This window comes from Aphelocoma coerulescens, chromosome 20 (assembly GCF_041296385.1).
Source record: "Aphelocoma coerulescens isolate FSJ_1873_10779 chromosome 20, UR_Acoe_1.0, whole genome shotgun sequence".
NCBI classification, from domain to species: domain Eukaryota; kingdom Metazoa; phylum Chordata; class Aves; order Passeriformes; family Corvidae; genus Aphelocoma; species Aphelocoma coerulescens.
In genome coordinates this window covers 6,826,914-6,843,945 of record NC_091033.1, presented here as the reverse complement: position 1 = coordinate 6,843,945, position 17,032 = coordinate 6,826,914, and the positions used below count along the sequence as shown (strand labels likewise).

The following is a 17,032-nucleotide window of genomic DNA, read 5'->3' as shown; positions in this document are numbered from 1 at the left end:
GAAAAAAACAAGTTTTGCCTAGAAAAGAAAAAAGAGAGTGATGACAGCAACCGATGGAGCTGAATCAGTGTTTGCAGTTTAAGATAACTTATGGGTGCCAACTAATTTTCCTTCTGACTTTCCAAAGTAATTAACCTTTGGACTGAGACTAAGCAGGAAATTAATGAAGTCCTTCCATCACCAAAAAGGAATCTGACAGTGACTTTGATGGGCCCGGGACTGTATCTGAAAGTAGAAGGGAAAATTGGACTCCGGGATGCTGTAATTGAACTAAGCCCCAATAATAACACTTTGACAAGTGCTGCTGCCATAAATTTGAGATCTGGGTGCAGTGCAAGGGGTTGTGTGTCCTGTCACTTCTTATCCAAAAGGATTATATGGATTACAAAACTGAACTCTTTTACTTGGATTCCTTTTTGGAGGCCAAGCTAGACTTTCCCTCATGCCCCAAAAATGTTCTCTCTTGCCATTTCCCTAGAAAATGTAGTTTATTAGTTGCATAAAACTCATCTAGCCAATAAGGATCTTGATTTTTCAGTGAAAACATGCAATTTAAGTTGTAGGGAAGACCTGCTACTAAAACAACATTTCAATATGATTTTGCAATTAAAAGCATTTGCGAAATTTTATTTCTGTGAGGGCGCACAGAATGCCCTCACTGCCTGTTTTCCACGGGTATGTCCCTTACACGTCCCTTTGGCATGGTCTGCTCAGGGAGGCGGTGGAGTCACGGTCCCTGGAGGTGTTTGGGACTGGGTGCAGCACTTAGTGCCATGCTCTGACTGGCATGGTGGTGTTCACTCATAGGCTGGACTCCATGATTTTAGAGATCTTTTCCAACCTAATCAATTCTCTGATTCTGTGACTCCTACCGCGAGCTCCAGCCAAAGAACAGCAGTGAGAAATGGCCAGAGAAAACCAGAAACTATTTCTTTTGTTGCCGGAGAAGCTGCTGCACCTCCAGGCCGGAGCAGCCCCCTCCCCTGGACTCCCACCCCAGCGCTTCCTGCGGCACCACGGAGCTCCGAAGAGACAAAGAGCGGCTCAGCGCGGCGGCTGCCGAGGTGCGAGCGTGCCACGGGCCGTGTCTCGGCGGTTCTCCCCGCTCCGGGTGTGCACACGGGGCGGGCACCGACAGCCCCGGGCCCCGCTCAGCCTCGGGGCCGGCCCGGCCCGGGCGGGCTGAGCCCCCGTCGCCATGGCGACAGTCCCGCTGGGGCGGTGCGCGGGGCGGCGGCGCCCCCTGGCGCCGGAAGGGGCGTGCCGCGCGGCGGAAGCGGGGCCGAGCGCCGCAGGGTGTGTGCGCGTGTCCGTGCGAGCGGCCGCCGCTCCCGTCGCCTCCGCCCGTGGGATCCGAGCGCGCCGCCAGGTGAGGGGCCGCGCCCGGCATCGGGGTGGGCATCGGCGTGGGGGATCGGGATCGCGACCCGCGGGGGAGCCCGCCCCGGCCTGCCCGCCGTCCGCCCGGCCCGCTGCGCTCCACCCCGCGCGGGGAGCCGCAGGCCGCGGCGGGCGCGCCGCGCGGGGGGTCCCAGCGGGAGGGTCCCCGGTGCTGCCTCCCCGGTGCTGCGTTCCCCGGCCCGGCTAACGGTGTGACCCTCTCTCGGCGGCCGCTGGCGGGCCCGAGCGGGCGGTGCCGCCCCCTCCCCGAGCGCCCGGCGCTGCCCCGCCCCGGTGAGTCACTCGCTGCCCGGGGCGCGGCCGCGCTCACCTGGGCCCGCCCGGCGGGAAGGGCTGCGCGCCCGGGGCCGAGAGCGAGCCCCGCCGCGCCGGGGCCGGCAGCCGGCACTGCCCGCGGCTCGCCCACGCCGCGGCAGGGTTGGGCCGGCCTCGGGCTTCCCGAAGTCGGGAGCTCCGTGCGCAGCCCGGGAGAGCGCAGCTGCCGTGTCCGTGCCGGTGGCTGTGAGCCGGCCCACGTAGGGCCGAAGGTGGTCGTGGCCGTGTATGAGCGCTTTAGAAGGGAATAAAATGCTTTTATTGTTATTCTCCAATTTTGATCATTCGTGTCCATTTGGGAATAGAGATGCGTTTAGGGGGCACTCCACAGGGAAAGAAGGTTGGTTCAAGCCAGTCCCAGCCTATAAAAAGGCTGGGCAGTAGCCCAGATCTAACGGCCATGGGTTTTGTTTGAGGTATGTATAACCAGGTATTAATTGGGATGATGAAATGGCAGTGGCACACAATCACAGTATTGGCATAAATGCATCTCACACAAAGATCACAATATAAATTGGTTGCTTTCAGATAGATTTTTTTTTATTGATAGTTAAAATACCTTTTCCAGTGATAGGAAGACAAAAAAGCACATCATGCAGCGCCATAAAATCTAAATTCCCATGGAAAAATATCAGAGACTTTGGGAATGTTTGTAATGTTTTGTGTCTTCAGTGGCTGTAGGAATATTTGTGTTTTCACATGTTCGCTAGTGAAGGACACCTCAGTCAAAAATTTTAATCCTTTTATATGAAAAAGATGAGCTAACTTTTATTTTAGAATAATAATGAGGTATAATCTGGTCTAGAAAAGAAAACAAGCACACAAGTGCCTTTTTCTCATATTAAAGGACTTCATATTAAAGGACTGCAAAAATATCCCGTGTATCATATTTTGTTTATTAAATTGGTACCAATAAAGTGATAGACTCCTTGCACAGATGGGCCTGGTGCAGTTTTCTCAACCTCATTATGTCAGTACCGCATGTTCTGATCTCTGCTATTTTGATGTTGAGTCTTTTTATTTTTTCCTGAGCAGGCCTGTGCCAGTATGCAGTTTTTTGTGATGCATGTGAATAAACTCGGATGAGGAGGAGTTCAGTAAATAATTATTTGGTTAATGAGGTAAAAGCTCCTGCTCTGATCCGTGTGTTATCCTAATACCAGGCATTACAGTAGTGTGTCTGTTATATGGCCACACTTCTTGCCCCACCCTGTAATATAAATACTGTCAGTTTATTATTAACAAAAGTGATTTACCTGTGATATGAATACATTAATTTGGCATGAACTTTATGCCTGGGGGAAGATATTTTGGGTTAACTCACTATTTCCACCTGGGTTCTAGCCAAAAACAGTTCTGCCAGTTGGAACAAAAAGGTGTTGCCATGTGGGTATGTTGTGCTGTGGAAGTGCCAGCACATCTCCACCTGCAGCTGTCCTGAGCAAAGGGCCATAGGCAGGGAGCAGAGCTCTGCTTTTCAGCCTGGCATTAGGAAGAGCAAGGCTGCAGTCACTAAATTTAAGGTGTCCATACACCATCAGTGTTCCCACATGCTATTGGTAGTGGTCATAGGCATTTTGTAATTTTCTATGGAGACTGAAAACCATTGAGTGTCATTTTATTCAATTTTAAGAAGCAACAAGTAATGATGGCAGCAGATGGCCAGAGCAGGGTGAGGCATGGCTTTATAGAATGTTAATTTTATCTCAACATTTGCATAGAGATTTGAGCTGAAGGCCAGGGTAGATGCCGAGGAGGCTAAAGTTATGTGCTGCACAAGGTCAGCAGGAATATCACAGCTGTGAAATCATTTTCCTTTTTCCCTCATTATGTTTGCAGGATATTTTACTGAACTTGCTATACCCAAGCTTCTGACAGGAAGATTTTACTGTTCAGATCTTACCAGAGCCATTCATTTTCTAATTGGTTATTTAACAATCCATGGTATAGCCTTTAAGGGAACCAACTAGAGAAACACAACTAATAAAATCCAGTACCTAATACTGCAGTAAAGCAAGGAAGGTTGAAAGAGTTGCACTCCATTTCCTGTAAAAAATGTTTCAAGCGATGTCCAGTTGACAGGGAATGCCATCCCCATCATGCAGATACTTGTGTCAGCATGTGTGTACCTGAATGATGGAGAATGATTTTCTATTTATTTTAGAAATAATGTCTCCAAAGCTCTTACTCTGTAATTATAGAACTCTTAATTTGAAATACTACTCACCTCACTTGAATGTTTAATTTCAGAATGAATTGCCTATCCAGAAATCAAATAAGGTGTGTTCACATGTTGTTGGAATATTGAGCTGCAAATTCTATACCAGTCTGCTGCTTCTCCTGCTAGAATTTGAGTGGACTTACAGAGCTTGTGACTGGGAAGTGTGATTGCCTCCCATTTCACCAAATCTGGTTTTGTATTCCTTTCTCACACTGAAATACACAGGTCTGTTAACCTGCAGCTCTACTTGACTCGTTAGGGACTAGTATGTCAAACCAATAACTACATTGCTTTCTCACCAGTTCTTTTCTAAAAAGTGGTAGTGTTTATCTGATAGATTCTCATGCTTGCTGTAGAGAGAAAAACAGTGCACAAAAATCGATGACTTAATTAGCATCAGAAGAACAGGTCATCAAGAGCAGCAGACTTCAGACCAACGTAAGCTTATTAGTATTGTCCTGTCAGTTCGATATGTTATATAAGCCAGATTATTTTCAGTGTGAGTTTTCATTTGATTTCTACAGACTTTAAGCACAGTTAGTTCTGATCTCTTTTGGCTTTGTCCTAAAGAGCCCATTGGAATGGGAAACAATAAAGGCTACGGAGCAGATGGAGTAAGTGCTGAGGAGTAAGCTGTAGTTCTCAAAATCCTGCAGTCATCTGAAGAATGGTAGCTGCATGTTTTACCCCTCAGCTGTTAATGGGTTGTAAACCTCCAGTTCTGTGTGTCCATCCACTCTTGAAAGATCCATGGGTGTACTGACTCCAGGTCCTGTTCCTAGGCTGGTCACACCATCCCCTTCTACTGCATCTTCCACTGAAGGATGCATGCAGCTACAAACTAATGAGTTTTACAGGTTCTGACCTTTACTTTTGATGCTTTGTGATACGTTTCAGTCTTGTCTACACAGGCGTAAAGCTCTTCTGGGGTGGGAGTAAGCACTTGTAACTTAGAGTGCCTGCTTACATGCTGTTCTGCATTTGTAAGAGAGATTGAAAGAGCTCTAGGCTGTATGGGAGAAAGAGGGAAAAAAATTACATTTTGACTGTGGGACTTCAGGTGATTAAAATTTCTGGCAGCTGGTGCTACTGGCTGTGACTGCTGGGCAGTGGTTGGCATCCCCTATTGTGAGCAGTGTCCAGCCACTGCTTTTTGGAGGGCTACTAAGTTGTATTGGACAGATTCTTAAGAAGACAGATTCTTGGATTGGACAGATTCTTAAGAATTTGAAGTGTGTTAATGCATCTAATATCAGAATCTTCTGCTTAGAACAGGCAACTTTCAGGACTCCTCCATGGCTGTGATCTGCACGTCTCTGCTCCTTTTTCCATCTTCCCTCTTTTCCCTTTGCCGCCATGGCATGGCTTTATTAGTGCTAGAATAGATCATTCCTGTCAGCCTCCTGTTCATCACCTCTGTGTGTTTTGCTCCTAGCTGCAGGTAACCTTTGGTAGATGGCTTCTGTATGTGGCCTAGGTGTATTTTTAGCTCTAGGCTTTGCTTGTTTCAGACTGTGGCACACTGGTCCATTGTTAGAGTGTGGCTTTCATCTCCTCTCTGGGAGGGACCAGTTATAACTGATAGTTGCTTCTTTGCCTTTTCAAACATCACTCCTTTCCTTGTATCTTTTTTCCTTCTGGCAAACACTTCCCTCTTTGGAGCTCAAGCCAGCATAGCTCTGCAAAGCTCTCTCCAAGCTTCTAACAAGGTAAGCAATGGAGAATCAAATGAGGATTTTAAGTGTTCCTTTATGCAGCATCCTGGAAAGGAAATTATGGTAGACTTGCTGTCATTGGCAGATATTTTGGTGTGGGCAATTATTTTCTTACCGCATTTAAGTTCTGTTAAATCCATGTTTCTGAATAATACTTGTGTTTCATAGCAAGCCTACTAACAGTACAGATATTAGCATGAATTAACTAAACTCAAGCCCCTGTACACTGAATTCTTACGTCAAAACTAAGTGAAGTTCTCAGAAGCTGCATCTTTAGTGATGAGTTTGAGTTTCATATATGCATAAATGAGTTTCATGTGCATAAATTAGTTACATTGCTGAGGGAAATTGCTTGATGAGAAGCAACATTCTAATCTTTGTGCTGGTATTTTACTTGTATAATTGATATGTTAAACTGGTTTCTGGATCTTTTTTATCCGTTAGGTCTTTGTGCCCCCATGTTTTCCTTCATGAGCAGTTCCCTTTGTGATTTCCTTCATGTGTCCTTATATGAACCCATTGACTACCGTGAACTATCTTGCATCTAAATATAAATATGTCAGTGAGCTTGATAAAACAAACTCTGCACCCTTTCAAAACTGAACTCTATATTGTTTGTAAACGGAACTCTGCACAGATGACTTGTCTACAGATTAGACCACTATTGGCAAAGTGCAGATCACAGATAAAACTGACCTTTCAATGGCAAAATGTAAACTCAGTTGGGGCTTCTTGCCTCTGCACTTCAACAAGCAGGCTGCTGCCACATAACAATCACATTCCATTAGAAGATGAGGAGAAGATAAGATGTTTGCAGTAGAAATACTTCTAGAAGCTCTGCAAACAATAAAGAAACTAAAAGTGCTCTGAAACTGTTTCGTTTCAATGTCCTGTTGTTTAAAGTTGGCTCTTATAATGTAAAAAGCATTCTCCAGGTGTACTTTGCTCATGTTCAGATTTTAGTGAGTGGGTAGAGAAATACCACTCACAAATTACTTCCTGCCTTAAGCACATAGTCTGCAATTAGTGCTGAGTTAAGGGAATGGTTTACAAGGTTTGATAGACTCAACAGGGAAAAGTGGGAGGGCTTGTCTCAAGGGGAAATGCTCTGATGATTTCCTTGGGCTTGTTCTGCATTGGTGTTATGATAGCCTTCAAAGTAGGGAGAAACCATGCACATCACAAATCCCGATTAACCTTTTCTGTCATCAGGAGCTATCTGTTTGATAAGCCTGTGAAAACAAATGATAATATCCCGAGGGTAAAAGCTTACTGGGGAAGAGAGCTGATGATTGAATGAATCATGCCTTACCACAAGTTGTCACACTGCTGCCCACAGTCACCCTGTCTTATTGAGGGCTTTGATCTGAAATCTGTGTGGCACCTTTCAGTAGGTCCCAGAATCCACTGGTTTAAACACAGTACTTGAAACGGAGCTGAAACAGAGCCCAACTTTACTTACCAGTCTGCAAAAGGTCCCTTTCTAGGATGCTGGTTTTAGCATTCTGTGTCCTTACTTTGAGTGCCTTACGAGGATGGATGCATTAGGATCTACAAAGGATCAAACACGAGGAGTGAGTGTGACTTGCAGATACAGAGCAGGTAGGTTTGGTTGCTGGGTTTGCTTCAGGAACTTTTGTGTGAAATAACAATGTTTGACTTGATATTCTGGGGGGTGTTTTGGTTTTTTTTTTTGCTAAAGTGGAATATCTTCACCTGGAGGGACAGAATGTGCTCATCTCAAAATAATTTTGTAGTTAGGACTCGTCCTTGGCAGTGTGAGCAGAGTATGAAACTGCTCATACACACAATGGGAATTTGGGTCTGCATCTCATTGTCCTGGCTGAGGATTTGGTACAGGGGACTGGTTTTCCTCTGTAATAGTGTGGTAGGTGATCCTTGGAGTAAAATACAAGCTGAGCAGTGTGTGCAAAATGTTCTCCATCAGAAGCCTGTCAGACTAGAATCTTCAAAGGTGAGAGCCAGGGAAAAGGCTGCAGCAATCACATTCAGTACGTTGGGTCTTTCTAATAGGACTGTAGGTGCTTCTGTAATGAACAGAAGTCTGTGAAATACAAATGTAAACTTACTGTTCTTGTTTGGGTTTTATTGTTCTTTTAGAAGTTGTTTTTAGGCTGTTAAGTCTCAGCCTGACAACTTATCTAGACAGTGAGAGCTCTGATTAGGATTTAGGAGTAGGAGAGGATAATTATTGCACAGTACTAATGAGAATAACAGCTGGATGTGTCCAAAAGTGAACCTGCGCACCTGGAGAAATTTTACAGATGAATTTGGGATGTCTGTAAGTTTGTGAGGTGTTAAGGTCCATTTTGATAAAGGCAAAGAAACTAATTTCTCCTGTGAGCCTGGCCCTGGGTGGTACACTCACTCTCCCTGGCTTAAGCTCTTCAGTGACCTTGTGGCCATGTGAATAGCTGTGTTTTCACAGCTTTGGTTGCTAAACTGCATTATTAGAAATGATAAACGAGTTGTTTCCATATAAGCAACTTGTTTTTGTAGTAGTGACCATCATGTGGGCCATGTCCCATTCAGATTTTATGAATGTCAATGTTATTTAAAAAGTCTTGAAAACCTGAGACTGCAGCCACCCTAGCTGTGTAGAATCGTCCATTATGTGTGTGTTGATGCATATGTAAAAAGAACTCCACATTATTTTCTGACATAACAGTATAAATGTACTTTCCATAGTTGCCAACAACTATAGCTTTCCTGGGTATGGTTTATGTAACCCACAGAAACAGCTCCTTTTACTTTCCAAAATTTTCAGTGTCAGGAGGAGCTGTCCAGTGCTTCAGTGCTCCTAAGTAGTTGCTGTTGTATTGCAGTGGAGGGAAACAAACAACAACAAACAAACCAACCTGAAAAAACAACCAACCTGATGGTTTCTTGGTTAGTATCTTCCCAGTTGAGCTGTGGCTGGTATAGGAAAGAGGAGAGATTCATATAGGGCTGTGCTTAATGCCAATATGACTTTTGCTGCATTTTGAAGAACGATGCTTTCATATCTTCAGGATTGTCATTAGTCATTTACACATGGAAATGATACATATTTGGCAAAAGGTCAAATACATTTTTAGAAAGAAACCCTTTGTATTACTTTATTACAGTTGATAGATTTCCCTCTTATTAATGACTGTAGGATCTGCTTCACCCTTGAGCATGAACTTCCCCAGTGCAGGCAGTCGAGACATTTTTCTCTATTTTTATTCCTTGCTAATTGCAGGACAGCCATGGATAAAAGTGAGTTGGTACAGAAAGCCAAACTGGCTGAGCAAGCCGAGCGTTATGATGACATGGCTGCTGCTATGAAGGCTGTCACTGAGCAGGGACATGAACTGTCCAATGAAGAAAGGAATCTCCTCTCCGTGGCCTACAAGAACGTGGTCGGTGCCCGTCGCTCCTCCTGGCGTGTGATTTCCAGCATCGAACAGAAAACAGAGAGAAATGAGAAGAAACAGCAGATGGGAAAAGAATATCGTGAGAAAATTGAGGCTGAATTGCAGGATATCTGCAATGATGTTCTGGTAATAATCCAACAGCAAAAATAACAGTAGTTAGTACTGCAGCATTCTTCAGAGAGGCTTAAGGAATTTTAGTAGTGCTGTAGACACTGCAGCACCTTAGCAGGGGAATAATTTTGCATAGCTACATACTTGGGTCCAGTGCTAGCTCCTAAGTTATTTAGCTTGCTTCGTAAGAAATTTGTTATAAATTTTTAGCAGAAAAAAGCAAACAAGGCCATGTTGAAAACCCCTGGCTGCTGGCTGGAGAGAGTTCACCATGAAAACAAATTTAGATCTGGGGCACCAGCATGAGTCCTGCTAAAAGGCCTGCTGTTTAAATTCTTTCATTAATGAATGCTGACATCCTGAGTCTTTTTTATAACTTTTTTTTAATGGAGAAGGCGTGTAGTTCTTCTCCCAGTCTGATTTTGCTTTTTCTTTCACTCAGACAAGATGCCTTTTATTGTTGTTTCGTTTGCTTAAGATCAGTCTGGAGCAGATGCTGTCAGTGCAGTGAATCTTTGCATCTCTTTCTGAGTGCACATGTACTGCCTGTGCCACTGTCAAACTGTTCAGCTGACGTTGGAGATAGAATCAGTTCCTTGTGGACAATTTCAAAGCTCTGCATAGAATTCAAATTTGTGGCAGCAAAAGTGACCAGATGTGCTAATTTCCATCTGATGCTTTTCATTAGTTGGCCGTGGATGTGGGTTTGCATCAGCAAGCTTAAGCCCTGGTAGCCTTTAGATCCTGCAGGAGGGAATTGTGGGTTGCCTCAACACAGCAAGTTTTCAGCTCTCCATAGATTAGGCTACAAGTAGTTTCTCTTTTTTTTTCCCAGAGTTTAGACAGCAGTAGGCAAAGTGATTAACACATGACTCTACGTAAGTCATGACAGAAGTCATTGTTACTGTTTGAACAGTTCATGCTCACCATTGTAACAAAGGGTCTGTTTCTGACATTATTTTTATGACTCAGGAAACATCACTTTGTTTTAAATCCTTCTCAGGAACTCCTGGATAAATACCTTATTGTCAATGCCACGCAGCCAGAAAGCAAGGTCTTCTATTTGAAAATGAAAGGTGATTACTACAGATACCTCTCAGAGGTGGCATCTGGGGACAATAAGCAGAGTAAGTAGAAATGAAGTCTCTCATTCTGCAGACCAAGCACAGTCAAGTGTAAAAAAACACTTGCATTCTTTTCCCCAACATAAGTATTTATTTCTTCTCACTAATGCTCTGTGGTTATGAAGATAGGTGCAGTGCAAGTCACTTTTGGAGAAAGACTTCACTGAAATTAATAGAAGTGATTGACAGATAGATGTTCATCAATGCAGTCAAACTCTACTTGCAGCCCCTGACCACAGTGGCTAATTTTCAAGCATATGTGGCAGAGTAAAATCATTTTGCTGGAGATGCAAAATGAAGGTTTCTTTCTCATGAAAAATGCTTTGTTCCTTTGATGTCATGTTTAAACTATGAATTTAGCTCAAGTCTTCACTGTTTGCAAACTCTCTGCATGCAAATATGGGATATTGGGTTCCTAGATTTTAAAGTAATTAATTCTCAAATGGGAAAGAAGTGCTGAACTGTGCCTGAATTCCTGTGAGTGTCTGACCAGCACGGAGCTTATTGTTACTCATTAGCCAGGAAGGGACTGTTGGCTTTGCCCTGAAACCCCAACCTGAAATACAAAGTTCATGACCTAACTGCAGGAGTTTAGTTACCTTATACTCCCCATATGGTTTTGTCTGAATTTATTATTGATAACTATGACTTCTTCAACTGGGCTGGAAAAGAATGTTTAAAACCAGAACACTTTGACTTAAGTAGAGTTTGGGTCCATTCAGATTGGTTCGAATTTGTTGAAAAAATTTATTTTAAGTCTCTTTTAAAAAATCTATTTCAGCATTAATAGTTCAGCAAGTGGAAGGCAGGCTTTTGCATGTAAAAACATTGAAGAAGTGTCTGTGTATAGGTAATTGTATGAATTTCTGGTGGCACGGTAGTCTAGGCTGAGAATATAATTGCTTCCCCCATGTAGAGATGTACTGTGTATTTATGTGGTTGTAATTGCTTCTTGCAGCAACGGTAGCAAATTCCCAGCAAGCTTATCAGGAGGCATTTGAAATTAGCAAGAAAGAGATGCAGCCAACACACCCCATTCGACTCGGTTTGGCTCTAAATTTCTCTGTCTTCTACTATGAGATCCTAAATTCTCCTGAAAAAGCCTGTAATCTGGCAAAGACGGTAAGCAGACTCTTCATATCACCGATTTTTGTGGAGGCTGAGGAGGTAATTACATGGTTACAGTAGCACTTTGTAGATGATTATGCTTGTTCATATCAAATTCCTTAAAAATGCTGTCATTGAACTGTTGTCATTGTAGTATATTTTCAGGTAAGTTGGTTTGCTGGACTAGCTTAGCTTTGGGTAAGGCTGAATTGCTACTGCAGCTGTTCCAGTGAGAGGGAAGACAAATTGCCTCTTTTTAATGTCCACCTAATTCTCTTAGAATGTGTTTGTGTCAAAATTGAAAACACTTGAATTAATTTAGCACTTCTAAAGGGAAATATTTATTTAAATAGGAGCACTTAGCCAGTACATGAATGTTGGTGTTGTCTGTGTGCCCATCTTTGTAGCTCTAAATGTCCTTGTTATCCATATGCATGTGTACCCCTCTCTCCAGAGACCAAAAAGAGCTTTTGTGATGGGTTGTGGCAAACAAATAGCCAGTCATTTTTTCCTTAGCCTTCTCCCTAAAATAGGATTAGTCTTCTAAATGGAGCTTTTTGTGTCTGTGAAAATTGTCTGGTAGTAACTTGAATAACATGGCATTAGGTGAATCTTTGTGTTCTTAATAGGCACTTCAGTAAGACTTTGTAACAGGAAGTGATGTTTTGCTGTAAAATGCTGTTGCTGTTCTTGCTTTTTTTAGTTAAAATGCTTACATCTGTTTGAAACCTGAATGAAGCACTTACGGCTCTCAGACTCACAGTATTGATTTTCATGTGTAACAGATGGATGGATGAATGGCTTTGTTAATCTCTAGTGGAACATACCTGACTTCCTCTGCTGTTGTGAAAAGAAATTGAAAACCTTCCTCCCCACTGTTGAAAAATCTTGTGTTCCATTTTCTTGTCTACTCACTCATGTACAGTATGTCTCTCCTAGTAATGGTACCTTTGTCTTTCACTGCTTATTTAGACCAATGAGACCTTCATTTTTAATGAAAGTCTCTTTTTTAAAGTGTTGTTCTTAAACCTGACTTCAAGCTATGTGAACCATTTTTCAGCATGACACAGAGAATGCTCTTGCCTTTTCAATATTTGGTATTGCCATGATTAGTAAAGTTTTTCTGGGCTTTAATCTGAACACCCCTGAAGACTTCTGTTTTCCCCTGGCTGTCTAGGATCTGGTGCTCACTTCGATTTGCATTTCTTCTTGTGGAAAAGAAAAATACTGGAAGATTTTTTTAACTGAATTTGGGTAGTAATGTGGCAAATTTGTAAGCTCTGTATAAGCAGAAGTGACTCCAGAAAGCAGAGTGTGAAAGGGCTGTGTTTATGTTTTTAGGCATTTGATGAAGCGATAGCAGAGCTGGACACGCTGAATGAAGAGTCTTACAAAGACAGCACCCTGATCATGCAGCTGCTTAGGGACAACCTCACTGTGAGTACCATGGGGCAAACCACTGCACTCTAGGCTGCTGCACTCTGTGAAGTGGGACTCAGCATCTGAAAGCTGATGCAGTTCTGTGCAATTAAAAGCTTTTTCTCAGGCGTTAACTGCATGTGTTAACTTCGATGCTTTTTGTAACCAGACCAGTTAGACTTGCTTGTTCAAACTAGGAATCACTTGTTAATTGCTGTAACAAACTCAGATTCTTTTTGTTACACAGAGTGGAGTTTGTTCTGAACAGTTTTATGTGGAACTTCTCACCTTGTGCTGGCTTCTTGCTTAACTTTTATTCATGCTCTAGATTATTATTCTTTAGCTTTGCTATTAAGTTCAGTTCTGCATTGCTCTTAGCTGAGAAAGTTGCACAGCTACTACTAATTACGCTGTCTTCCCTTTCCTGACAATTGTAATTAACTGTGCTTCCAGCATAAACACGTGTTTGTATTTCCTTACAGCTATGGACGTCGGAAAACCAGGGAGATGAAGGGGATGCTGGGGAGGGAGAGAACTAATGGCTGTCACGCTTCACTATATGTTCAATGTCACCCTGTATCCTACACATAATCCCTTTGTGCGACAAGCAAAAAGAATAGTACATCGACTTTCACAACCTCAACGTAGCAAAAACTGTCTGTGGGGTAAAACCGGTTGGTTGGTGTTTTGTGTACCTAGAGCGGAGGTCGGTTATTCCAATGGCATTCCGAACTTTCCTATTCTGAACATTTACAGTTCTGATTACCGTGTTTATATTTTTAACTGAACACTGTGATAATAATAATAATGGGTTTTGTGATTGCAATTGACTTTACAAAACTCTTATTGGTAGAAAAGTAGACATCAATTATGTAACTCTGGCGAGCTTAATTTGGCACCAAAATAGTCGAAGTACAATTCTGTTGTAAAGTTGTACAGAAAGTTATAGAGATTCTATTGTGACACTGGGGCATGGAAGGAAAACAATCCAATGTATGGCATTCCAGTTAGGGACACTGCTATGAGGTAGTTGAACAGGCACACTCTGTAGACATTTGTAACCGAGTCTGAGGCACCGCTTTAAGTCAAAAGCTCACTTTGTCAATCCTGTCTTTCTGGGGATGGGGTTTGTTTTGGGGAGGAGGGAAACGGGGGAGTTAGCAGCTTGATTTCCAAACTCTTTACACTGGCAGATAACTGGGATTTGACTTCTCAAAGTGCTTTCATGCTCATACCACATGCATGACTAAGCCCCTTCCCACAGCAATAACTTTTACCTAGTTACAACTTAGATATTCTTCAGTAGTGAAAACTCTTGGTTTGCTGCCATGGACTTGCAATAGGAGAAGATTCAATTTTTTGAATGGCCTTATTAGTTTGGATGATACCATGAAGTGATCTGCCACTTTTGCATTACTTTACTCTTAGGTGAATCAAAATCTCCATGGTATTCCCATTCTCAATTTATCCTGGAAACTTCTAAAGTAATCACTGAGCCGTCTTTAAGTTCACTTTATAGAAATTTTTCTCCCACTGGACTCTGTTCATCCTTGACCCTCTCGCCTGTTTAAACTCCATTAAAGCAATTCTGGACTCCCACATACACATCATCTTTTCCGCGGTTCCTGGTGATGTCAGGATGGTGAATGAGGCCTGCACCTCACACCAAGGACAGGTTTCTTCCTTGGGTGTTTGAGAGCTGCCAGTGTTGTTGCATTCTTCAGCTCATGTCTGCTGTTCTTTGGTGGTACCAGGAAACCGGCTCAAGTACTGGCTCAAATATTCAGGATTTCCTATCTTGTACTGGAATGCAGACCTACACATCTGTAACGCTTGTAACTTGTAATATTTGAGCTCCAAACGTCCTCACCTTGTCATGTTTCAAACATGTCCCATTACACAGAACCTAATAAGAGTTGCGTGAATAATGCAGTGGAAAAGATTAGGAATAGTCACCTATCAGTCCCGTGGTATCATCCCCTGCCTTCACATTCCACTTAGGTATAGGATCCATCTGTTTGTCCATCTGTCTGCTGAAAAGAATTTCATGCACTGATTTTAAAACTCCCCTCTACTAGCTGAACAAATTGTGCAGTTAATACTTGGCGCTTGATAAATGCAGTAGTGAATGTGGAACCGAGCCTGTCTGTATATCTGGTAGCTCTTTTCGCTTTGTTTTTACTGACCAGTATTCTGCCTAAAGTTTGCTTCTGTGACGGTTATATTGCCTAGCACACACGTGGTTGTGAGAATAGTATAGCAAAAAGAAATACCTGGTTATTGATGTACTAGATTTGTGTATGTCTTTTAAACAGTTCTAGTTTCACCTTACACAAAATAATCAGGAAAGTGTAAAAGAATTCAAAAGTGAATAATAAAAAAAAATTTTATCATTTGGTTGTGTCTGTTGTCTTTGCTGTAGTAGTGGCAAAACCTGTGGTAGTAAAATCACCACTTACATTCAGTTCTCGGTTTGTGGATTGTGTGAGTTGATTCATGGTTTACAAATACTGAGTTACTCATTCCTTTACCGAGAGACTTCCCCACACACCCTCCCAGATTTGTAGGAGAAAACAGTTTCTCTTCTTTTTTGTCGAGGGCATACTTGTAATATATTGTCATTGCAGAGCTCAAATGCAACTCTGAATAACCATTTAACTTGTCATGAGTCATTGCACATTGTAGGGTTGAACACACTGTAAATGAGAGAAGTCTGTTGGTTACATTTAGAGATTTTTCTTGGGAATCTTTTAAATACCCACTGTGAACACAGGGCTGGCCTCACCTCTGCACACCCAGCTCTGCTTGTCTCAGACTGTGCTGTGCTAAAGCAACACCAAGAGTGCAAAATAAGTGGAGGCATCTTCCTGGACTTGAGAGCACTTGAAGGGATGGATGGCAGTAGCCAGGCGGCAGATGCTGGGCAGCCTAAAAGCTTGAAGGAGCTTGGTCCTGCTCCCAGAGCTTCCTGCTCCTGCAGTAGGGCAACACAGAAGTGTGCACGGTGGAAAATGTCACTTGGCTGCTTTTGATTGACCACTATGAAGGCATTAGGCCAAATCTAACCAGCTGTTGCTTGACCACTGCTCTGCCCTGTGCCATAGCTTTACATGATGGTCCCTCCATGTCTGTAATTATTGCTACGTTGTCATTTTCTTCAGCCTTTATGGACATACCCAAATGTATGCACATATCAAGCATCTTAAATTATTTATAGTGTGCACTAACTCCCAGTCTGAGTCACGCCAATGACATTGTCTGCTCTTGAGAAGAAAAATCCCTATGTCTGCTAGCTGCTCATGTTCAGAGACCACCTCCTGTCTTAGTCCTTTCACACAACATCTCTCATCCTTACTGTCTGTTTTGGGGAAATTGTGAGCTGAGGAGGCTGGTCTGCAGCAGTGATGAGTTGAGGGTGTGTGTCAATTTTTTATTTAATTCTGTCTTTCTGGGAAAGGGCTTTCCAGCTGGCACAGCCACCGTAACAGTCCAGGTGCGCTCTACGTGTTTAGCTCATCTTACTGTTGCTGCCGCAGCTTCTCATTCTTGGCACTGATGCTCATCTGACCTTTGGGTGAGGCGACTTTGTGTGGGAAACCACCAGAAGGCTTTTGTGAGTGTAAAGGTTCTCCTGATTGCCCCGCAGCTGACTCTTCCGAGGGTGCGGGTGGGGTGGAGCCGGATGCTGGGGAAACTGCTTTGGAATTGCACTGCCTGCGGCTCGAGGTTCTCGTGTGCTTTCATCCAGCGTTTCAGCAGCGCAGTTAACGTCCCGAACAGCTGGGGTGCGATCTCTATGGGTGAAAGTGACCTTACAGCTCTCCTGGGCTATACAAACAAGAGGTGACGATGGCAGAGGCCACATCCCCTGGGTCTCTGTTGGGTCCTGAGGGAGATTGCTGTGGAGTTTGGAAATGCGTGAGCGCCCGGTGGTGAGGGATTTGTAACCGAGCTGTGTAAGTCTCCTGCCTGTACTCCTTAACTTCAGAGGATTACATACCAGAAGGTGCATGTGATTTCCTAAAAGCGCGTGGGTGGGACACGCTGTCAATGTTCCAGGGCGACACGCAGCGCGATTCCCCTGCCCTTCGTTTGGGAAGGCACGAGACGCGCAGGAGCTGCAATTCGCAGAAGTGGAGATGCAGCTGCTGAACCCCTGAGCCCCTCAGGTCCGCGGGGGCCGCCGCTGCCCGGCCGGAC

The 17,032-nt window shown here is 43.5% G+C and overlaps 1 protein-coding gene across 1 annotated transcript; it reads left to right on the top strand.

Annotated features, from left to right (window-relative positions):
- Positions 1 to 1,261: 1,261 nt before the first annotated feature.
- Positions 1,262 to 15,225, top strand: YWHAB (tyrosine 3-monooxygenase/tryptophan 5-monooxygenase activation protein beta). Its single transcript, XM_069034007.1, has 6 exons — positions 1,262 to 1,369; positions 8,897 to 9,197; positions 10,186 to 10,309; positions 11,265 to 11,428; positions 12,755 to 12,850; positions 13,315 to 15,225. Exons 2-6 carry the CDS (start codon positions 8,904 to 8,906, stop codon positions 13,369 to 13,371), a joined length of 735 nt encoding a protein of 244 aa, XP_068890108.1. The 5' UTR covers positions 1,262 to 1,369; positions 8,897 to 8,903; the 3' UTR covers positions 13,372 to 15,225.
- The last annotated feature ends 1,807 nt before the right edge of the window (positions 15,226 to 17,032 follow it).

What these genes read in the sequence shown, in the direction of transcription:
- YWHAB (XM_069034007.1), top strand. Translation starts at nt 8,904, where the DNA reads ATGGATAAAAGTGAGTTGGTACAGAAAGCCAAACTGGCTGAGCAAGCC. An exon ending in ATATCTGCAATGATGTTCTG is followed by an intron (nt 9,198 to 10,185) that starts GTAATAATCCAA and finishes AATCCTTCTCAG; the next exon opens with GAACTCCTGGATAAATACCT. An exon ending in CCTGTAATCTGGCAAAGACG is followed by an intron (nt 11,429 to 12,754) that starts GTAAGCAGACTC and finishes TTATGTTTTTAG; the next exon opens with GCATTTGATGAAGCGATAGC.